Source organism: Cheilinus undulatus, linkage group 12 (genome assembly GCF_018320785.1).
Source record: "Cheilinus undulatus linkage group 12, ASM1832078v1, whole genome shotgun sequence".
Classification (NCBI taxonomy): domain Eukaryota; kingdom Metazoa; phylum Chordata; class Actinopteri; order Labriformes; family Labridae; genus Cheilinus; species Cheilinus undulatus.
Window position 1 is genome coordinate 46,641,982 of NC_054876.1, and position 25,073 is coordinate 46,667,054.

Sequence of the window (25,073 nt, forward strand, 5' to 3'; positions counted from 1 at the left end):
ACATGCAAACGGGCGTATCCATCTGCTTTGCAAGGTTATGACTCATTTGGACCTGTGTTAAAACACATTAACCGTCAGGCATCACTTTAATTTACCCTTTAGAGTCATTAAGGACAAAAATGTCCACTTCCAAAAAACTGCTATAAAAATTTAACAAATTAATATTTTTTCTGCTTTTTTTGGATAAAGCTCTTAAACAACTCCAGCTGTGCTTAAACCTATTAAACATTCAATGATTTCTAGAATTTTAACCCTTTAAATGCCAGTTTGATAACTTCAAGTCAATGTTGTTTTTTTTATGAAAAAAAATGCAAAAAATGTGATAGCTTCCTTAAACCAAATGTTGGATGGCTGGGGCATTATTTCTAAATCCAGCTTGGACATGTCAATCATTAGCCGAAATATTGACTGTGATGCATTATTAGTTTTTGTGTAGCATCCAATTTAAAATTTACTATCCTCTCAAGTTACTTTTGGACAAAAACGTCCCAATGACTGGCATTTAAAGGGTTAAAATCCTGATAAATATTAATGTATACTGTTTTTATTACAGTTTTTGGAAGTGGACATTTTTGACCTTAAAGGGATATTTAGGATTTTTGAAGTTGGGTCATATGAGGTGCTTGGCTATAGTAGTGGCATTAGCCTCCAGTGATTTCTGTGTAATTTGATCCTGTTGTTATTACGAGCTCGGAGAGAGCTGGCGCATTGCGTTGTAGTAACCGATGCTTAACCCCGCTACACTGCGACCCACACAGCTGACCAGCAGATGTGTGAACCATAAACAGTGTGCAGAGGCGGAAGGATACAAAATGGCAAAAGCTGCATCGTAAATTAGTGCCTGACACAGAGGGACTTTTTGGGAGAGATGAAGTGCTGTGTACGTTTTCGTGATTCAACATATTTTCTTGGCCCATTTATCCGTAAAACTCGTTAATTTACACGGGCAAAATGTTCCCATCTACAGCCGCTATGCGCCAGCTCTCTTTGAGCTCGTAAAAACAACAGGATCAAATTACACGGAAATCACTGGAGGCTAATGCCACTACTGTAGCCAAGCACCTCATACGACCCAACTTCAAAAATCCTGAAACATCCCTTTAATGATGGCTGTAGCCTTTGAGTTGAGATGCAGTTATTGTGTTAGCTGTGATGGATGCCATCTTTGTATTGAAAAGGTTGGTGAAATTTCATCCCTGCTGAATATTCCACAGTCAACTGCAAGGGATATTATTGGAAAGTGGAAGAGTTAAGGAACAACAGCAACTCTGCCATGATGTGGAAGACCACTAAAATCACAGAGCAAGGGCTGCTAAGGTGCATGGCGAGTAAAGTCGCCAACGCTCTCCTGATTCCATAGCTGAAGAGCTCTAAAATGTAATAAATGACATCCTTTGGGTGGAACAAAAGTCTAGGCACGTTTTCAGCACACAGAATGCACACTGTTCAATCAGATAACTTGCTCAGAAGTAACTGTAGCAGAGCTGACGGTTGAAACACAGTCTTAGGATTGAAGATCGGGACAGGGGTTAAAAATGTTCCTAAGGACCCCCTCTATAACAGAAGTTACTTAACCATTTGTCAAAAGTAAGTAGCAGCCTGGGGCATCCTATTTAAGGGGCCTCTAGCTTGGTGAAAAGAAAATCGATTATCTTCACTTATTATGACTGCTTTAGCTGAATTGGTGAGGGCCTCAAATCCGTCTCTGCCTGATCCTCCAAAAAAAACTCTCTGAGTGCAGACACACAGAAGTGTGTGTTTAGTGTGTGAATGATTGATTCTGGTGAATCAGTGTTTGTCCGTGTCTCTCACCCAGCAGTGGAGGCAGCCAGTTGACATTGGCCTCACAGTGGGAGTCCAGGAAGGTGATGACTTCTCCTTTAGCAGCCGCAGCTCCCAGAAGACGAGTCCTGATCAGACCCTCCCTCTTCTTAGTCCTCAGGATACGAACCTTGGGCATGCGCGTCATGTACTCTTCTAGCGCCACCTTTAGGTGCTCTGTGGAGAGGGAAGAGAGAGAGGAAGAGGTTGAGCTCACCAGTCCAGATTAGTCTCTTTGTTCAGGTTATTTTGTTAAGTTGTAAACTTGGCTGTGCCCTGCAGTTCATCTCAGACTGAGAAGCTAAATCAAGTCCAGTTGACCCCTTCAGACCGAGTTTTTAATTCATCAGACAAAATGACCGGAGCGAAGCTACTCTCATAAAAAAGTTTACACTCTGCTGCAGTGGTTGCTGCAGCACTTTGTGATAAACTGGCCCTCTTTCCGGGTTGCACCTTTCCTCTTCTTGCCTACTGCAAGCTGGCAATTTTGGATATTCTCCAGCCCGCTGCCACTCTGCACCAGATAAGCGGTTTTAAAGAAAATGGATGAATGAATGCTGCAGTGAAGGACAGAGTCAGGAGGATGGGAAACTTTTGAAACTACAAAACTTTCCCTGTATCCCTAATTTCTCTCACAAGCCTCTCTAGTAACAGAAGAATGACTGCTCTTCAGTGGCCTGTGCTAAAATGCAGATGCAGGTAGGGCTGTTGATCAAATGCGTAGGACTAAAAAGCACCATAGAATTGTAGCTTTAGGATCCATAGTTTGGTAAGCAATAGAAAAACTGAAGCGTTGGGGTTTGAGTTACCTGAGACCAGTAGCAGCTCCAAAAATGTTGCATTGTTTGCTCCTATCTTCACCTTGTAAAGGTCTAATTCACAAAGCGCATAGACCAGTGATACTCAACATGTGGCTCTGGAGCCACATGTGGCTCTTCTGTGCTTATTTGTGGCTCTTAAATGTCTTAATTTTAAATATTATTCCCCCAGAAAATCTTACAAGAGGGTAACTGTTCTGCTCTTTTTCACCATTTTTGCTACTTTCATCCCATTTTTGCCCATTTAACCTACCTTTTGCCATTAAATACCACTTGTTCCCACCCTTTTGCCCATTTTTACCACTTTCTTCTAATTTTTGCTAATTTTATCCCATTTTTTTGCCAATTTAAGCTAACTTTTGCCATTAACTACCACTTTTGTTCCACTTTTTGACACATCTTTTGCAAATTTTTGCCCATTTTTTGCCACCTTTCTCCCATGTTTGACCCTGTCCATCATTTTTTCTCCCCATTTTCACCTATTTTAGGTACCTTTTGTACATGTCTTCTTTGTTTGTGCCCATTTTAGCCACTTCTTTTGTGGCAATTTTATACCATTTTTCCCTTTATCACCATTTTTTTGCCACTTTTCAACCAATTAAGCTGCCTTTTAGCATTAAATACTACTTGTTCCCTCTTTTATTGCCTGTTTTTGCCAGTCTTGACTGCTTGTTCCCCATTTTAATCACTTTCTATTCATTTTTTGCCAAGTTTTTGCCACTTTTCTTGCCACCTGTAACTCATTTTTTGTCACTTCTCACCCATTTTTGCTACTTTCTGACCCTTTCTCCACGTTTTCCTCTCCATTTTCACCCCTTTTTCACCAATTTTTGTTGCTTTCTGACCATTTTTGCCTCCTTCAACTTATTGTTATTGTATTTCAAGCTTTTTTTTGCCACTTGTCACCACTTAGATTGTGGCTCTTGCAAAGGTATTTTTCAACAATTTGGCTCTTTGGTTGAGTAGGGTTGAGTAACACTGATGTAGACATTATGACAATCAGAGAGAAACACATACAGCTGTCCTTGGGTTTGTTCTTATTTAGGGTCTTACTGCAGAGAGGAGCTGTTGGTTTTACTCTCATGTTGATGGAGAATGAGAATGAAACAAACACCAAAGAGTTGCTACTGAATATTCCCCTTTTTTACATGCATGCAGACGGTACAGCTGAACCCAGACTGTTGGCTTGGCTGAACAGTTTGTTCCAGTTTCCTCTTTGCATATGCTTTGTGAGCAGACATTGTCTTTTTGAATCCAGAAACCCTTTAAATAGAACCCGTCAAAGTGAAGCAGGCTAAAAGATCTCAAAAAGCAACACATCATGGCGCCATCTAAAGAAATTCAAGAACAGATGAAAAACAGAGTCAATGACATCACTCAGTCTGGAAAGGGTTACAAAGACATTTCTAAGGGTAAACCACAGTGAGAGCCATTATCCACAAATAGAGAAAACTTGAAGCAGTGGTGAACCTTCCCAGGAGTCGCCGGCCCACCAATATGACTCCAAGAGCAAATCAGCGACACATCCTGGAGGTCACAAAAGAATCTGCAGGCCTCACTTGACTCAGTTAAGGTCAGAGGTCATGATTCAACAATAAGAAAGAGTCTGGGCAAAAATGGCATCATGGGAGAATTCTAAGGCCCTGCTGACCAAAAAAGCATCTAAATAGCAACCTAAATCTTGTGGAAAGCCTTCCCAGAAGAGATGAAGCTGTTATAGCGGCAAAGGGTGGACCGACGTCATATTAAACCCTATGGATTAAGAACTGGATGTCATTTAAGTTCATATGCGAGTCAAGGCAGGTGAGCGAATACTTTTGGCAATGTAGTATAAGTGCTCCTATCTAACTGTGTTGACTGGTAGAGCTAATGGTTTTGAATCAACCAGTTATTACAAGGGCTGATTTGCATACCAGGGTGAGTTTTTGCCCAGATGGTTTCATACTGGCTCATTTACTGGGAAACAGAGTTTGGTCTACATCACAGATAAGGCTGCATATAACCCATGCATGAGTTTTGGAGGAAAATGTGTCACTGGATTCAGTTATGCAGATTTTAGCAGGAGCCAAAGCTGCACAATCCTTTTATAACTCAGTCCCTCTGTTACCTTTCTTCTACATTTACATCATCATAGACATTTTTCATTTTTAATCCATGAAAAGTTTTTCCACATACTTGAAAAAATGCATGCTCTTACGCTCTTGCAGAGTACGTGTGACATAAATGGAGCTTTAATTTTGAGGACAATCATTTGCCCTTTGATTTCCTCTGCAATCAAATCACATCCATCACTGCAATCAAGTCAGAGAGCTCTCTGAGCACAGTTTAGCTCCCATTACTCATAAAGGGATGCTGCTGTAATGGTCTATAATGGAGGAAAGGCTTTCACCGCAGATTAGATTTCATTTTTTTGTCTTAATGCTTTTAATACGAGGATTTAAGAGCTATAATTCTCTATAAAATGTTCTGCATCTCTTTGGTCAGAGAATCATTAAATCTAGATGTTTTTACGTCAGATTTCATTCGACCTTGGAAGAAGAACAAGATTCTTTATCAGCAATGCCAAAGCATGCGAAATGAAAGGACATCTCCCTTTGCATTATGTTTTCTGTTTGCCTCTAAGTGTCGTGAAGGAAACGTTTGCTCTGACTCTGATACTCCCACGATGATAGTGAAATCCACCCCATATCGATCAAAGAGAAGGTAAGAGCCTCTCCTCCAGGTTCTTGGAGAGCGTGAGCAAATTGGATTGTCTACACATGAATCTCATTCTTGAGGGTTAAAGCACGAGTCCTCGCAGCTCTGAATAGAAATCATTTCTGAAGCAGTCAAAACATGAAATGTAACTTTGACAGCTTCTTTACAAAAAGCCACAATGCTGCCTGTCGAGAGCCAGAAAGAGAGACAGGGAGAGAAGCTGCGGAGTTGAAAAGTCGACCTTTTAACTTCATCCGCTGGAAACTTTTCTTCGCTTTCATGTCAGCGGCAGATAGAAGGGAGCTGGAGCTGACAGCATAAACAGAACGAGAAAATACTGTCAAAGATTACAGTTTGAATAAAGATGCAGGCGACCTGCAGCAACAGAGAATGATTATATTTCATTTGAGGGAAGAATCAGATAGAGCATCTGAACAATGGGCCTCATTCAGACTCTTCTGAGCAGGAAAATTATTCAGAAAACCCACAGATGGAGTTTCTAGAACAAAGATGTCAAACTTAATAACAGCAGGGGCCGAATTCTGAATTTGGGTCCAACCTGAGGGCCAAACAAGGCCAACATTTAACCATAATCTGTCAACCTCATTTTCACCAGCAATGAATTATGGGGGCATGAGAAATAATGATAGATGATTTTGAAATTTAAAAAAAGTAAAAATGGTAAGTTTAAAGGCTCAAAATATGAGATAAAAATTCAGACTTACTAGCCCAAAGGCATTTAGAGTCAAAATCATGTTATTAAAAGGCAAATATTTAAGAGAGAAATTTAAATCATGATTTTTAAGGATCAAAACATGAGATGAGAAGTTTAAAATATGTGACAAAATGTCAAAATAATAGATTACAGACCCTGTTAAGTGAAATCTAAAGTTTTTGCCTTAACACTCTAGGTATGGTCGCTGTAAACATGTGAAAACACTGAGATCTACATGTGACTGAATCCAGGATTTAGACTGTTAGAGAGTTTTTCATCTCTTTCTTGGCCTGGTTTCATGTGGGCGTGGCCAATATGTGGGCTCATGATGTCATGGCCCCGCTCCTCTAACACTAAAATATAAAATCACAGAGCAGTTCATCTCAGTCCAGTCTGCTGTTAGCTGATGTCATTGCTTTTATTAAAAGTTAACAGTCAATTAAATGCTGTTTTTTGTTCATTGTGAGGTAAATCTATCAGCCACACTGGTCTATGGATCATTTAAAGTTTCATAACAGAGATTTGAGCCAGAAAATGGACTTCGTCTCTTCTTCTAAGGTCAACAAAAGGTCAAGAGGCAGGGTAATAGCATGAGTGCTTTCCTCAATTCAGATTTCAACATTTCCTAAATGTGAGAGGATCACATGTGACCGAAGCCAGATAAAGTTTCTGCAAGTCGGCATTCCGATGGTTGAGAAAAATGGATACAAAGTTGTTTTCTTCAAAATGATCATTTTTTGTTTTTTATCATTTTATGCAAGTAACACAAAAAAGTCACAAAAATATGATATTTAAAAGCGTTCATTTTATGTTTTGAAATGCCCTGTTTTCGGAGTTTCTGCAGGGAGATTTAGGGGAGGGGAAAGCGAAACTGCTGGGTGATAAATGGCCACTGAGCCTGCCATTGTTCCCAGTTTTGCCCATTGAGATGGACAATAACAAACACCGCATGGCTCAAATGCCACCCCTCCCCCGGCACGTAAATACAGCTGTTTCTAGTTATCACCTTTATCGGCAAGCTTCAAGATGCACCCTGCAGCGAAGAAAAGTAGAAGAGACGATGAAGAAGCGGCAAGAATTATCAACAGACTTGGGACAACTTCAGGATCACTCAACAGTGAAAGTTTGATGAAGGCGGGTTTCCTATGGGAATATTTTGATGAGCGTCACCAGTCCGGTTCAGAAGCTTGGTTTGGGTGGACTTTATGTAAATGTGGCCCTGTTGTTCACGCCCATTACCTGGCCTGCCTGAAGGAAAAGTCCTGAAACTTTGAGCCTGGTTCTCTCAAAACAAACAGAAACTAGAAGTTAATCTACACTTTCATACTGTGTTAAAAACTCAAAAATGACCTCGGACAACTTGCAGGAGTTTAAACCAGCTTTGGTCACATATTTCTCCCTAGTAGGCGTGGCTTCAGCTCATTCAACAGACACGCCCACACCATCCTGGATCCAGATTTTACTACCTCGTTTTCATGATGTTGAAGCTTAATTTTAAAACCCCACAGATGTTTTATCTGACTGAAATTTGGCCTAGAGGTTCATAACATAGTGACCCGTCATACAACAAACCTAAACACAGATTTATTTCCACTTTGCAGGGTCTTTAAAGCCATAACTGTGCAATGCAAAATTGAAAATATGAAATGACAACACAAATGAATGTCTTTTTTCACATTTCTTTTTATCTAATTATTTTTACTCTTGTTTTTTCACATTTTTATGACTTAAGGATAATTTATATCTTCAAAGTTAAGTTTACATTTTTATACTGGAGGAAATCCACAGACCTCATATTTTAGGGCCAGTTATAATAAGACAACAATATGATCTCGCGCGCCAGATGTAATTGTACCACGGGCCAGATTGGGCCCCCAGACCTTGAGTTTGACACCCCTGTCCTGGACCAGACTTGAGTGCGAGAAAGGGTTAAATTATCAAATGTCTACATGAACTAATTAAAATGTGTATTTTTTGTTTCATTTCATTTTCAAAAAGGATTTCTCAGCACAATAAATATATTTCTAGTTGTAATGGGTAACTATCATAAGAGATAACAGAGTCTGTAATCTGGCAGTGTCACATTGTCGCTAGATTTGTGATTTTGGACTGTCTGGTGTTAAAAATGCCCTTTTTTTGCAAAATGCATGAGTCTCCTGATCACATCTGATATATAATGTCCACTGTGCTATCTAAGGATGCAGGACAAGTGTTTGACAGAGAATCAAAGCCTCCACACTGCAGTCAGTTCATCAAATCACCCACCTTCACCTTTCTCAGCCCTGTGTACATTTCTGATGTTGTTAAAGCCATCACCTTGTTTTTATCTCTCACCCTTTACTTTTGAATCACCCCATCAAAGAGAGATCACCTCCCTCATCCCTCCATCCTTGACTTTCAGATTTATGTGGCATCCTTTTCTGGATCTCTTACAGCAGTCAAGGTCAGCCATTTGTATTTTGTGTGGCTGTGTTTATTGTGTTGCTCAGTGGCTGACCTACAGGCTGTAAAGTGTGACTTTGCAACAAGGGCAGAAGGTCTCCGTAGGTTGGCATCAAACTGCGAGGAAAAGGCGAGCTGTCCCGCCTGTGTGTTCCTGCAATAAATCAAGCCATTAAAAAGTGACCGTTACGAGGCCGGCTCCGGCTCTTTATAAACGCCTGCCCTGAGCAAAGTGACGCTTACATCATCCGGCTAATGACAGGAAGCCGGGCAAAATTAATCAAGGAACATTCGCCCTGTGTGTGAAGAGAGCTTGTACAGGAAGAGGTTAGGGGGAGAAAGATCAGAGTGTTTAATTATGATTGGATAATTTTCACTGAATAAATTGGAATATGGCTCACACTGTTTACCAAACGCAAGGAGGCAATTAATCACGCTAATGAGAGCGAGCTGGTGTCGGCAAACACATTAGTCTTTATTAGAACGTGAGGCGGAGGAGACTGGAGGGCTGATGACTCCAGGATGTCGGTCCGTTTCACAGCATGAGGCGCAGGCATGTCTGGTGATAAACACCGGTTTGAGTCGACTTGAACTCACCTGCACTTGCAGCATGTTTGTCTGTCTTTCTGTCTGTCTCCCTCCCTGCAGTCCATCACTCATTTATTTCTCCCGTGGACGGAGCAGGAGCGGTCCTGCCCACTTTCATCTGCTCACACGGGGCCAGACTCAAACACGAATTAGCGGTTAGCAGATGAAAGGCGCGGCGGTTGGCCCCGGGCTCTTGTCAAAGTGTCGGCATGCATTTAAAATGTCATTGATAAAATGTACATGTGTTTTGAGCTTATGCTTGTCTCACTTTGATGTTCAGTGACCTGAAACCACACCAGCTGATGGAGAGGTAGTCTGTGAAATCAGCAAACACTGTTACTGCAAAATACCCTTTAAATTGAGCCAGACTCTTGAAAAAAAGGAAGACAAATCTTCCTGTGGGCAAATCTGACTTTTTTTTTTTTCCAATAACCTCCAAACAATCATAAACATCTTAAAGGCCTATGTCTAATGGTTTCAAGTGAAAAATGCAATACCAAGGCTCGATAATCCAGTTTTATGTGTGTAAGATGTACCGCTTCTGTCAGCAGATCTGGAGATCTAAACCCTCAACCCCACTCAGCTCGGACCAGATCAACAGCAATGGAGGGCTACTCTCTTTCTTTACCTTACCTAACCTACCAAATGGTGATCACAGTCCACACAGACCCAGGCTCTAAAATGAGTAAAAAAATAACTAAAATTGGAAAAAAGCACCAAAAAGGTGAGTGAAAATGAGTGAAAAATTACTAAAATTGCCAACAAGCAGCAAAGAGGTGGGCGAAAATGAGTGAAAAATTACTAAAATTGGCAATAAGCAGCAAAAAGGTGGGGGAATATGAGTGAAAATGACTAAAATTGGCAAAAAGCACCAAAAAGGTGGGGGATGTTAAGTGAAAAATGACTTAAACGTGGCAAAAAGCAGCAAGAAGTGGGGAAAATAAGTGAAAAATGACATAAAATGTGGCAAAAAGTGGGGGGAGATGAGTGAAAAATGACTAAAATTGGCAAAAAGCAGCAAAAAGTCAGGGACATTGAGTTAAAGATGACTTAAATGCCCCAAAACAGTAGAAAAGTGAGAAAAGTCTGAGAGCTTTGAAAGAGAACAGGGGAAAAAAGAGCAGGACTAAGGTACCCAGTTCATACAGATGGGAATCAACTGGTTCCATTGGGCACAGATGGTCTAGTTCAGTGTTACTCAACCCTGCTGAACCAAAGAGCCAAATTGTTGCAAAATTCCTTTTCAAGAGTCACAATTTAAGAGGTGAAAAGTGGGTGAAAGTGGCAATACAAATAAGTTAAAGCTGGCAAAATAGGGAAAAAGCTGCAAAAAAAGTGGCCAAAATGAGTGAACACAGGTTAAATAGGCAGAAAATGAAAAAAAAAAAAATACTGGGTGAAAAGTGACAAAAAATGTGGAGACAAAGTGGCTGTAATGTGTGAGACATGACAGAAAAATGACTTACAGGTGGTAATGGTTAAAAAAAAGGGCAAAAATGTGGCAAAAAGCAGTAAAAATGTGAGTAAAATGAGTGAAAAGTAACTAAAATTGGCAAAAACAGCAAAAAGGTGGGGGAAAATGAGTGAAAAGTAACTACAATTTGCAAAAAGCAGCAAAAAAAAAAGGGGGGGGGGGGGATGCAAGAGGAACCTTAAATGGGTAAAAAGTGGCAAGGGGAAAATTTTTTTTGCAAAAGGCAGGATTAAAGTGGCAAAAAGGGTTGGGGGGGCAAAAAATTGCAAATAAGGGCAATGGAAATATACAGACAAAAAATAAAGGTTGAAAATTAAAGCCTACTGTACAAGTGTGGGGAAAAATTACAATGGATAATTCTGACGTCAAAGTTTCCCTTTTTGATTTTTTTTTTCCCCCAGGTAAATAATATTTCAAATTTAGACACAAAAGAGCACATGTGGCTCTAGAACCACGCGCTATCACTGGAACTAGTGGTTTAAGGTGCACCCTGTGCATGCAGTCAGCCTGGGTTGGCACTTCTTGCATGTCTCTCCCAAGCCCTCTTATCCCTGTTTCTGATTCTGTTCACTGTCCTCCCCTGTTAATAAAGGCATAAAAAGCCCAAAATAAATCTTTATATATATATATATATATATATATATACAAATTTTAAGTTGAGTTGTATAAGGTATTAAGTGATAGCATTAGCCTCCAGAGATTTTACTGTGCATTGACCCTTTAAAGACACTGTAAAGTGAAAAAAGATCTTTATTTAGGTTTTGTTGTATGGTAGGTCACTGTGTTATGAACCCCCAGGTCAAATATCAGTCAAATAAAACATCTCTAAGTTGATAAAATTAAGCTTCAAAATCATGAAAAACGAGGCTGTAATATCTACTCCAGGATGGTGTGGGCGGGTCTGTTGAATGAGCTGAAGCCACGCCCACTCAAGAGAATTATGATCCTCTCCAATTCTATATAATGCTACAATCTGAATAGAGCAAAGCACTTACACCATTATTCTGCCTCTTGAGATTTTATTTTTTTACCTTAGAAGAAGAGACAAAGTCTGTCTTCTGGACTTAAATGATCCATAGACCACTGTGGCTGATAGATTTACCTCACAATGAACAAAAAAAACCCAGCATTTAACTGACTGTTAACTTCCAGTAAAGGCAGTGACATCAGCTAACAACAGACTGGACTGAGATGAACTGCTCTGTGATTTTATATTGTAGTGTTAGAGGGGCGGGGTCATTCTCCATCTTTGTGGGCTCATGATGTCACAAGCCCACATATTGGCCCCGCCTACACAAAACCCCCACAGAAAAGAGGTGAAAAACTTTCTCAATGCAAAATTCAGTCACATGTAGATCTAATTGTTTTCATGTTTATAGCAACCATATTCCTACATATCTAGAGTGTAAAGTCACACATTTTGGATTTACAGGGTCTTTAAAAAATGGAGGCTAGTACCACTACTACCACTAGATACCAAAGTATCTTTTACAATAAAAATACCCAACTATCTCTTTAAGCTGACACTTGTAAATCTCGGGGTAACGGTTTCTGGGTAAGGTGAAAACAGAGAAGAAAAAAGTAAAAATCCAGTCCTGTATACATTCATGATTTTTTTGCATCTGTTTTTATTGTGCAGGTTTCAGCTCAGTAGCAGCACCCTTCATATCCTGCATGGTACCCACACAGGGAGGTTGTAGTCGGTCCTGCATGTGTTAAGCTGTGTTAAGCTGCAGGCCCTGTGGGGGCAGACAGCCAGATTGTGTTCTATAAAGGTTTCCTCTGAGCTCTTCTGATGTGAGCTGAACAAATGTGTTGTGCCACCTACCTGGAAAGACTCCAAAATCACAAGTGTGCCAAAAAAGCAAGATGCTGCACCGAAATATTTCTGAATTTTACTGCAGGGATATCAGCCCTGCTAAGTTCTCATGCTCATGTCATAGCTCAAACAAAATAAGGTAACTAAATCTGTATTCTAAATATATCTGAAGCTGCAGATTGATTACATATGCATGAACCAAAACAACAGGATGGGGCCCCATTTCTTGGGAAGAAATGTGTTTACCAACACAATCTAATAAGGCTGGTGTCAAAGACATTTGGGGTTTGACTCGGCCAGTTTGAAATCTAATGGCCAGAGAGATAAACATATGACATAAGACGTTTATAAAGGAAATCACTGATGTACATAAGAGTGTGTTCAGGCTCCCTCTGTCAAACTGGACAAACAGTCCCATCTTGTGACTGGTGATCTCATTAACCAAAATCACATACCTTATGTGAGTTGGACTACAGCTCCTGCTGTCACAGAGCAATAGCTAGCTTAAAGGTGCAGTGTGTAATATTTAGCCTAGTAGCATTTGGCTGAACAAACTTGGAAAAATAAAGCAAAACATTTGTAAGACGGTCTATCTAAATAAGTGTTTAGTCATCCAAATTCAAAAATAGCTATTTTGAAAAAAACAACTCAGAATAAACCTTAATTCATACATAGGGAGGGTCCCCTCAATGGATGCCGCCATCTTGGATTTTTACATTTTTCAGTGGTAACATAGAGGAAAAAAGGAAAAAGGATAAAGAAAGTTATTGTTTTGTATTGTATTGTATTGTATTGTATTGTATTCACATTACAGATACACATTAAAATTCAACTGGTTTCCACAGTTTCAAGCAGAGAAATGCAATCTAGAACCCACTTCTAGATGTTGATATTCAGTTTTACACACTGCACCTTTAAAGTGATCAAGAACACAGCATCAGTCCAACATTTTGCCCACTTCAGTCCTCTCTTGCTACCTTGCAAAGCAGATAGATAAGCCCGTTTCTGCATTTCTCACTGGCGAATCCATCTTGCAAAGCATCTGACCCATTTGGGCCCTGTTAGAAGGTGACAGGACCAATCAGCGTCGAGTGGCAATACTTTTCGGGTGTGGCAGAGTCGTTGCATAAGCAAGCAGCATCAAGAGGCCGATGCAATTATGGCGGAAGACACTAGTGTGGATGCTGCTAAAGTGCCAGTTTCATCAGAATTTGACATTTTTTTGTTAAAAGAAGAACAAAGAACAGCAGTGAGTTGTTTACTTTTCAAGAACAACAAAAGTCGTGTACTGACATGTCAACAGTCACCATGGTTCGCGTTTTGCAGTTCTTTATGGACTTTAATCCTTCGATAGGGGCACAGGCACAGCTCGTTTGTAGCTACGTCATGTGTTTGTTGCTCTGATTGGCCCGTAAAGATGTGTCAGAGTGTTTTTTCAAAGGCTCTGCCCTTTCCCAAGCACTGTCTATGGAAGGTTTACCAGATGGATGTGTGAACAAATCAGTCTAGTTATATGTCGACTAAACCACAGCAGATCCATATCTTAACATTCACTTAGACAACAGGGGACTGTGTTAACAGGTAGAGAATGATAGGTCACCTAAATATTTAAAACTTAACTCTGCATTTAACAGTTGAAATTAATGAATGGCTTTAATAAGCAAATCTTTAATTAGCACATACTAACAAAGGGATATTTTTTTAACTTCAACTTCATATATAACTGGGGCAGAAAAAGTACACCACTATTGTACTAGGGCTGAACGATTTGCAAAAATAATCTTAGATTTTTTTTTCCAATATTGCAGTTAATTATGCAATTCTTAGTAGGCTCCTCAACTTATGCATTTTTCAACAAATTCAAGTTATAAATAATTCTACATCATAACCACTCAGCCAGGAACAGTAACCATACATTTAACTATTTTATTGCAAAATGGATCTACATTTTAACTTGGTGGAGAAGGCTCTGCTCTAAAGACACTCCCTGGGTTAGCCAAGCAGCATGCTTTGATTTTTCAGGGAGTGCATGGAAACTCCCATATGAATAAATACATAAATGACAATGTGCAATGAACACAAAGAAATTATTTTAGAAGCAATTAATCCACAGTAGCATGAATCTGAATATGAGGGTGCAACAGGCTCTAAGCTATAAAGGAGGCAGCTGAGGTGGGGGAGGAGAAGTTAACTGCAGCTGGGGGTATGAACTAATAACAAGCTTCATCAGTATTAGACAGAATGAAGTAGTTATTTCTGCTCATATTGCTCATTTGATAGCCATGGCTTTATTGAAAGGAATTATCATTTTTAAGTCGCTCATTCTGACTAAGGCCGGCCACACACTAGACGATTTTTTTAATCTGAAACGACTGAGAGACCACAGACTTAAGGAAAATTTCCAAAGATTTTTCATCTTTAATCCTCTGAACGCACACACTAGACAACTCAGCCAGACTGTCAGATCACTAGACCACACACCTGCTGACCTGCCTACCTGCCTACGACCTCGTGTGATCACATGACCTCAGAAAAAAGCCACAGATATCTGTCGATACCGTCTTGCTGTCTCTCCACACCAGGCTGTCCTGGCACATGTTACAGGTAAAGCAAAAATCATAAATCAAGGGAAAGACTAGGGATAAAATCATGGCTAAAATTAAGGTACAGTTCTGTTTATGGTTGTGAGCGGTGAATATAATCCAGCTGTGACGCTCATCTGCTCGCTCTTATTGGTTGTTGTGGGTTATCTGCCAGAGGCACTACGACCGAGAATCGTAAATATCAAACACGTTTGATATTTACGATTCGGGATTTTTGACGCTGCAATGCAATTTGAAGCAGTAAAACAATCGTGCTGACACCACACACATGCAGACGACTCAGACAAACAGTCGTTTGTGACGAGGCTCCTCTCAGGATATGCCCCCACGATCGTCGGGGAGTCGAATCTTGCCCCGAATCGGGCTTAAAATCCTGTAGTGTGTGGCCAGCCCAAAACAAAAACACATGAAACTCGAAAAAGAGGATTCTTGTAAAACATTAAAAAAGAATTGACACTTGAATTATCGTATAATGTGCATAAAATCTCTGCCGCTGCAAAAAATAAATGTATTGAACTGCCATTTTGATATATTTCAAGTTAAAGGAATATTGCAACTTCTGTGATTCGTAAATTGGAAATGTGATTTAATCTAATTTGTGATTAATTGCCCAGCCCTACGTTGTACTCCAGAAAAAAAGTAAAGTTGCTCTGGTTAAAATGTACTGAGTACAGATTTCAAAATGTACTCTCAAAGTACAAGTACCCCCAAAAAACTGTTCAAATACAGTAATTTGAGTAGAGGTTTAAGTAACTTTCCACCTCTGTTTACAACTAAACTAATGTCTTTGAATATATCATATGAAGAGCTGTAAAGAGAGGAAAGTGGACATTGGAAATTAAATATTCTCGTACCCAACTCTCCTCTTCCCGACAGACCAGCAAATATTTTATAAATTCAAATTCAGTCTTGTTCCTCCTATTAAAAGCTTTTTAATGATTCTGCAAGCTTTTCACAGGGACTTTTATTGTGGACAAATTGAAAAGAACAAAAAAATCGTCCTAATAGAGATAACCATTACTTCATGTGCAGCGAATGCCAGACCAGACACAAATTGCTAAGTGCCTTTCAATGAAGCTGCACACAACATTTTCAGGGTTATAACTTAATTCAGAGGCCAATAAAAATGTTACCAGAGCTACAGTGTGTGATCTTTACTGTGTCCTCTCACAATAAATGTGCCTCATCCGGTCGTCTCGGCTTCAGAGAGACGTTCGAATCGATCAGCTCCCGCTGATGGCTCAACATCTCTAAATGGCAACACTTAATTAGCTCCTTTTGTCCTCCCTCGTCTGTCTCCCTCTCAACCCCCTCTTCATATCGCTCCCTCGCTCGTCTCCCCGTCACACTCCACTGAGCTCCATTACCTCATTATCTCCCTCCACCCTCAGCCACATGCACAAACAGAAGCACGCAGACATGAATAAAAACATGCTGAACTTCGCTCAGCCTCTCTCTCTCCATGCATCCTCGCCTCCATCGCTGCCTATCACACCAACCGTCCCCTATCTCCTCATCAGCACCACTCCCTCTCGCCACGTCTCCATTATGCAGATGGTTCGGCTTGATAAGAGCGCTCAAAGTCGATCTATACTGCTGACAGCAGCTCTCTCAGGAAGCCAAACCAAGTAAATTATTAATGAAACTGTCGGTGAATTAACAAAGTCTATACAGCACTGTTGGAGTATGGCCATTTATACACATAGAGTGATACCCACAAAACTGCCTAAAGATGAGAATAGACTGTCCAATGTAAAGCACAAACCTGTTTGAAAATAAAGCAAAGGATTCCAGCAGAGAAAATGAGTAAATATGTGTTTATAGCCTTCATTTCTCTGACGTCAAGCTCACAGAACAGAAGTGAACAGATCCTGTGTTCTACATGTCTGGAGATTTGAAAGACCCTGTAAGGTGAAACCAAATTTTTTGTCTTAACACTCTAGATATGTCGGAATATGGTTGCTGCAAACATGTGAAAACACTGAGATCTACATGTGACTGAATCCTGGATTTAGACTGTTAAAAAAATTCTTCACCTCTTTCCTGGCTGGGTTTAATGTGGGCGGTGCCAATATGTGGGCTTATGATGTAATGAGCCCATAGTGGGAAATGACCCCACCCCTCTAACACTACAGTCTAAAATCACAGAGCAGTCTATCTCAGTACAGTCTGTTGTTACCTCTGCCAAGGAGGTTATGTAATCGGCAGGGTTTGTTAGTTAGTTTGTTAGCAACATAACTCAAAAAGTTATGCGTGGATTTTGATGAAATTTTCAGGAAATGTCAGACATGGCATTAGGAAGAACAGATTAGATTTTAGGAGTGATCTGGATCACCGTCTGGATTCAGGAATTTTTTAAAGGATCCTGTTCTATTGGGAGATAGGGCTAATGGCGGAGGTCTGCACTGTAACCTAGAGATGTTTTATCTGACTGAAATTTGGCCTAGGGGATAATAACACAGTGACCTGTCATAAAGCAAACCTAAATAAAGATCTATTTTCACTTTACAGGGTCTTAAACAGATCCTGTCTTTTACATGTCTGGAGATTTGAAAAAATACTGATGCTACGCTTTTTGGATGATTTCTGTGCCCCAAACCTTTAGTGGTTGTTATTCGCTGTATTGTGCAGCAACAATAACTACAAAAATTCTAACTTTAGTCCTTAATGCAATGTACTTATTTTTCCTTTTTCTGTTCTGTTTGAGGTGTTGCCTTATGTTCTTCCTCAAACATTTCCCCAATACCACACCACTGGTGACAAGCCACCAAATCTCTCTCATATCTGACTAGAAATACTTCAAAAGTCACTCAACGTCAAGCAGGTCACTCCTTACTCCACGAGAAGTATTGCAGCTATTTGTTCAGCCGATCCCATCGGGAAGAAGAAAGTAGGAAAGTAATTGAATGATCAATCAGGGAATGGCAGCTCTCCATCACAGAGAAGCTGATGGTGCAGAGTGCTGCTGCGGTTCCACTGACTTAATACAAGCTGTGCTACCGACTGTGATTACATGAATTAAAATCAATGTTATTGACAAACACTAGTGAAGTATTTATATAAAAGCTGAACAGAATAAAAGGGTCTGTGTACTGGCTCTGCAGTCGAGTTCTCCTCTAAATCTGACCATCAATCATAGTCAGAGAGGCTGGACTGCTCGTTTTCTTCCGTTATTATTTCAACTGAAGCAGCTCATGATTGCTGTGGGTCATTGTAGCAATGATTTATAGTCTACTGGGGACAAAATTGAGTGTCTTTAAATAGGCTGCCCATAATTTATGAACAATGGGAGTGGATCTCCATCATATTAGTGCTTGTTTTGATTTGATTACCATAAAACAGAAGGCCAATAATCAGGAAATAGTTTGGAGACAAAAAAAAAAAGGTCAGTTCCACTTATAACGAAGGAGAAATCTGAATTTATACTGCAAAGAGGAGCCACTACATCATTCTCTGGCAGAGACAGAAAGGGTCTTAAAGCCTCTGCATGGTGGGATGATGGTGAGGTGTGCCACTGAAGAAATCAGAGCATGGATATTAAAACAAACAAAAAAGCCCTAAAAAGACAGATATGGATAAAAAGAAGAGGATATAAGCAGGAGGAATGGGAAACTGTTGGACTACAATTGTCAGAGTGTAGAGGTTAAAACTAAGCTTTTATTTTGGTTATTTGTAATTAAATTTAAACAGGTTATTAGGTTGCTTTTCATACACTGTTATTGCACATTTGCACAACTTCACATTGCACTTTGCATCGTCACTATTAACCTGTGGAAAAAGGTGGAAAAAGTCATGGTTATCTAACCACACTGTGTTTGTTTCTGTGCTTATTTGCAAATAAGAGGTGGGACGCTTTTTTGTGCAACTTGTATGGCGCTAACCTTGTGAAGCAGATGGATTTGCCCGTTTCCATGTTTCCTTCTGGCAAATCCATCTTGCAAAGCTCCCATCTGAACCGTTTTGGCCCAGAAAGTGACAGGACCAATCAGCCTCGAGGGGCACTACCTTCGAGTACGGTAAAATCGCGGCATAAGCAAGCAGCAATAAGAGGCCGGTGCAATTATGGTGGAAGAGATTAGCGTGTATGCTGCTAAAGTGACAGTTTTATCAGAACTTGATGACATTTCTTCATTAAAAGATGAACAAGGAACAGCAGAGAGTTGTTTTCTTTTTCAAAAACAAAAGTCTACAGTCGCCATGGTTCATGTTATGCAGTTCTCTACGGGGTTTACTCCTCAGTACATTACATGTTTTGTTGCTCTGATTGGCCCGTAAAAATGTGACAGACAGAACATTCATCCAATCGTCCGCCAAGTGTTTCTCACTCCGAGGAACTCTGCCCTTTCCCAAACACCATCTATGGAAGGTTTACCAGATGGATGCATGAAACAAATCCATCTGGCGTGACAAGTTAGTGTGGCGCCAGAGCAGTGTGACACCAGCTGAGATGCTTCTTATGCTATGCTAGCTCTACCCTGGCAGGGGGACCAAGAGGTGAAAGTTTGTTTCCAGTGAAGAACCAAAGCAAGTCTGCAGTGTTGGGGTATAGTGGATGGGAGTATTGCATTATCAAAACACTTGGCATTATCAGAAACACAAATGCAAACAACTATGACTGGAATCCAAGAACCTGCAAAACCAATTCAAACCAGTGAAAGAAAACTGGAAGTCACTGCAACACAACCACTAGTTTCAGAAGACAAAGCACAGGTTGCTGCAGGCAAATTTCAGAAAGCTTTGTTATTGGTTATAAATAAATAACTGCCTTTGATCAGCACTCAATAGAAAAATTAATTCATTCTAGTAATGGGTCCATTTTATCCACTGGCAGTTTTAGAATATAGACACCATCTCTAGTGTTAAAATCATTTGACAGCACTAAATAATGTATTAGCAACACATTGTAATTTATTTTTGAAAACATGCAATCATTAGCCAACATGAATCAAATGGTAAGAGTGTTAGGCCAGAGATATTAGTTGCTGTTGAACCTTGCATTCACGTATGCGTAATGCTGTGTCAAAAATATTTGCCCCTTTCCGATGTCTTTTATTTTTTTGCACGTTTGTCACATTTAAATGTTTCAGATCATCAAACAAACTTTTATATTAGGCAAAGATGACCTGGGTAAATACAAATGCAGTTTTTAAATGATGAATTAATTTATCAAGGGGAAAAAAGCCATCCAAACCTCTGTGTCCCTGGGTGAAAAAGTAATTCCTCTCCCATGTTAAATCATGAATTAACTGTCATTAACCACATTATTTGGAAAGGCGAGTAAAATCTCACCAGCCACATCCAGGCCTGATTATTTCCAGACCTGCTGAATCCAGAAATCCCTTCAGTAGGCTAAAAGATTTCAAAAAGCAACACATCATGGTGGAATCTGAAGATATTCAAGAACAGATGAGAAACAAAGTCGCTGACATCTATTAGTCTTGAAAGGGTTTAAAGCCTTTTTAAAGGCTTTGGGTCTCCAGCCAACCCTGATAAGAGCCATTATCCACAAATGGAGAGAACTTGGAACAGTGATGAACCTTCTCAGGAGTGTCCGGCCTACAAAAGTGACTCCAAGACCACATCAATGACTCAACCAGGGGGTCACAAAAGAACCCAGAAGAACATCTAAAGACCCAAAGGTTTCACTTGACTCGGCTAAGGTCAGAGTTCATGATTCAACAATAAGAAAGAGACTGTATGGGCAACAACTGCATTCATGGGAGATCTCCAAGGCCAAAACTACTGCTGGCCAAAAACAACACAAAGGCTTGTGTCATAATTGATAAAAGGCATTGTAGAGTATTGTGGACTTGGTTATCAGTTTCTCTTTAAAACTTACAGCCGTTGTTGTCTCTGCTGTTGTTATTTGTCAAAACTCCTCTTCCTCTACGTCTCCTCTACCAGTCTTGTGTAAACTGCATCTCACATCAGTGTTGCATAAATGTTTGATGATGTGCTGCCCCAATGCCTCGAATCCACATCAGGCACACATGACAGCCAGGATCCATCCACATATTTACCTTCTACTCTGACTCCAGCCTAGTGTGCAATAAAGCAGCTTTTATCCAGGAGATTGAATTTGGCCCATGTGGCAAACAAAAACTGCAGGATGTCATGACTTAAACCCCCACGTCATGCTAGAGAGGAGGTAAACAGATGCTTAAGGGTCCTTGGCATCTAAGGATGGAGAGACATTGTGTTGGTATGTAAAGAAAAGACAAAAGAACATTCTAACACATTGAAGAGATACTACAAAGAGTTTTGGTTCTTTCTAGAATACATGTCCTTGCTTCTTAGAAAAATGCTCTTTCAATCAGTTTCTTTAAGAGAAGGCAGCTTTGTTTGCAGCACAAAAAATGGAATTCAAAGTCAGCAACATTCAGTTGATCCACACACTATGATTCTAGCACTGTAGCAATGCATTTATCAGCAGACATGATCAACTTTAGCAGCTTCTTCATCCTAAGGTAGCAGTTTAAGATCCATCCATCCATCCATTTTCTACACTGCTTATCCCATCGGGGGTCACGGGGGGCTGGAGCCTATCCCAGCTGTCATTGGGTACACCCTGAACTGGTCGCCAGTCAAATGGCAGGGCTGACATATCGAGACAGACAACCAGGCACGCTCACATTCACACTTACTGCCAATTTAGAGTCACCAATTAACCTAACGAGCATGTTTTTGGTGGTGGAAGGAACCCGGAGAGAACCCATGCGTGCACGGGGAGAACATGCAAACTCCACACATAAAGGCCCTGACCGAAAAGCGAATCTGTATTCTTGTGAGATTTCGAACAAGGTTGAGGTTTGATGATCTGAGTCCTACTGTAACTGTCCACAGATATGTGAGCTGTGTAGATGTGAACCCAGAAAAACAGCAGATTCAATCAAACATACAAGGCGAGGACACGAAGGAGGCAGCTCTCAGTTCTTCTCTGTTTCTGTGTTACAAGTTACAGATACTTTTCCAGCTCCGTCTGGCCATAAATCCGTGAAATGACTTCGGGCCTCACCAGCAGAATTCATTGCTCACGCTCATCCACCAACACTAAGCTGCCAGACACATATGCAACCATTTACCCAGCATGACCGTCCTTAAACTGACGAGGGGCATTGCTACATTCTCAGGAGCATATAAAGAGATGATGAGGTTATGGTAAGGGACAAAAAAGTGGAGTCATGGTCAGTTATGTGGCGATGTTCATGCTCAGGCATATATTTAATCCAGGCTAACCCTTGGTGTTGTAGCGTGCTGTACTTGGATCTTTATTTTTAAATTTGTGATCTTTGCTGCTGTTTAAATATTGAATATTGATATGAATATTTGATTTTTTGTTGCTTTAGTAAAAATGCATCCTGTTTCAAGATGTTAACCCCATCTTCCTAAAATGGTGCAAGCTATGAAGGTAACATACAGTGCCTATAAAAAGTTTCCACCCCCTTTTATACTGATTTTATAAACCAATCATGATCAATAGAATTTTGCTTTCTTGACAGCTAAACCTTTATGATGTCAAAGTAAAAACAGATCTCTACACAGAAAAGTCAATTCAATTGAAACATGTTAGGTAAAATAAGCGACTGCATAAATAGTCACCCCCTTTAGAGTGACCGACCTTCTCCAACAGAGGTCCAGCCAGTTGGTGCTACAGTCTCAAAACTAGTGAAATGGGGATCACCTGAGGTCAGTGAATGTGTCTGAAGTGATTGTAGTATGTCTGGAAGGTCCAGTCACTGGTTAGTCAGTATTCCTGGCAACCATTACACCATGAAGACAAAAGGACACTCCAAGAAACTCAGAGAAGAGGTTATTGAAAAGTTTAAGACAGGTATCCTTACCCCATCTAATCACGAAACATCCCTCAGAGTTCTGTCAAATCTATCATCGAGATATGGAAGGAATATGACACGTCTGCCTAGATCAGGCCGTCCTCACAAACTGAGTGAGCGTGCAAGAAGGGGACTAGTGAGAGTCCACCAAGACACCTATGACTACTCTGAAGGAGTTCCAAGCTTCAGCAGCTAAAATGGGAGAGTCAAGGCTTTATGGGAGAATGGCAAAGAGACAGACACTGTTAAAGAAAACTGAGGGTGCTTTCACATTAGGGGCCCGGTCCCAGATCCGAGTGCACTTGAGCCCAAAGTCCGGTTTATTTTGGTAGTGTGAATGCAAACAAACTGCACCTGGGCACTGGGCCCGGGCCCACTTGGGGAGGTGGTCTCGGGTGCAATTCAAGTGGACTCTGGCTCGGTTACGATGAGATGTGAATGCAACCCGACTGGATACAGGACAGAGGACCGTATCAGCTTTATGACGTCATCATAAAAACTTAACTTCTTTCCACAGTTTGTTTGGCAGTTTGGTTACGTTTTTGCTCTAGAAAGGGTGGAAATCATTAGAATCCAGTCAATAAACGGTCTGTTGTGACTCACCTTACAGATGAACACAAGTTGGAGTCAGTGAGATGAGATGCAAAGGCAATAAAAGTCTCCTGTCACCTTAAAAACCAGCTTTATCTGTGCAGCGCGAGCCCATTTAATCCTCTGAGCCATGTTGCTGGCATCTTATAAGTGATTTTAAATCATCCATGGCTGCATGATGGACTTTTTGCTGGGTCAAAACAAAAACAATCTTCACTCAGAGCATGACCCCAGTGGTTGCCATGGTAGCTTCTTCTTCTTTCTTCTCCTTGGCAGGGTTGTAAACCAGCTACGTGCATACTGCCACCTGCTGTTTCAGACTGAGTAAATACGCAAGTGTTGCTAGTGTGAAAGCAAGCAAGCAAAGGCAGGTGGAGGGGGAGGAATTGCGCTGCGGCGCAGTTAGGCCTAATGTGAAAGCACCCTAAATCTGGACTAGAGCTCACCAAAGGGCATGTGGGACTCTCCAATGGCCAATTTGAAGAACGTTCTTTGGTCTGATGAGACCAAAATTGAGCTTTTAGGCCATCAGACAAGATGCCAAACACTACACATCACCACAAACACACCATCCCCTCTGTGTAACACAGTGGTGGCAGCATCATGCTATGGGGATGTTTCTTGGCAGTCAGCCCTGGAAGGTTTGTAAGGATATGAGTGTGGCAAAATAAAGCGGTCTGAACTACAGCTTGGAAGAAGACAGATTCAGGACAATGTTCTGAAGCAATCAGCAGAAGCTGCACAGAAGTTCTGGAGAGGCTGAGTCAAAGCCCAGACCTCAATCCAACATATAGTTAGCGACTGGACTTGAAAGGGCTGTTCATGCCAGAGCTAAGTGCAACCTGACAGAGCTTGAGCAGTTTATTAATTAAGAATGGTGTAAAATTTAAGTGTCCAGATGTGTAAGCCTGATTGAGACCTATCCACACAGACTCAGGGCTCAATACATCAGTGAGAAGTGCTCTACAATGTCTTTCTGGACTTTGTAAAACTTGCAATTCAAAACGAGATTGATCCAGAGTCACAGGCCAAATTCAGAGATTGATCAGGATTGAAATAGTTTAACAGCTCTGATTTTAAATGTTTTGGATACAAATATTCTTCCCCTTTTATCATCAGATGGAGGGAACTCTCCGATTGGTCCATTCAGAGACACATGGAGGGTTGGATTAAGACATTTGACATCTTTGAAAGGCCAGTTTAGAAAGGAAGACAGAAGGGATGAAAGAGTGGAGATGGGGAGATATAAAAGAGCCGTTGTCAGCTCTGATAGCAGCACTTGCTCACTGTCTGTAGCTCAGCGTCATGCTTGAGCTGCTGGCTGTAAATCAGAGCTGCTGGCTGGTCAGATGTGGCGACAAAGCAAACAAGGGGAGACGAGCAAAGTGAGGGACAAATGTAGAAAACAAGCCGAATGATGCATGAGGTCATTCTCTCCTGACATGGTCATCAGGACTTCACTAAATACTTACATTTAAAAAAAATATGAGCAAAGATGTGTTATTTGTGCTTATTTTACAGTTATTCCACTGCCTTTAGCCATATTTGAGATAAGTTCTTGGTAATAGTGTGTGGGGGAGAGAAGTAAACACAGAACCAGAGTGTAAATGGTGGAGGTCAGCCCACTCTGACGTGGAGAAATGACTTCAACTGTAACCTGTAATTAAAGAGGA

At 40.7% G+C, this 25,073-nt stretch overlaps 1 protein-coding gene across 3 annotated transcripts in view; it reads right to left on the reverse strand.

The window, feature by feature from the left end:
* LOC121519000 (polypeptide N-acetylgalactosaminyltransferase 10-like) overlaps window positions 1–25,073 on the reverse strand; it is a 105,556-nt gene that overhangs the window by 27,699 nt on the left and 52,784 nt on the right. For all 3 annotated transcript variants that reach the window (XR_005992681.1, XR_005992682.1, XM_041801738.1), the window contains exon 5: window positions 1,813–1,998. Coding sequence is in view for 1 of the 3 variants with exons in the window: in XM_041801738.1 (XP_041657672.1) it covers window positions 1,813–1,998 (186 nt within the window). In the remaining 2 variants the exon portion in view is untranslated. The remainder of the gene's footprint in view (window positions 1–1,812; window positions 1,999–25,073) is intronic.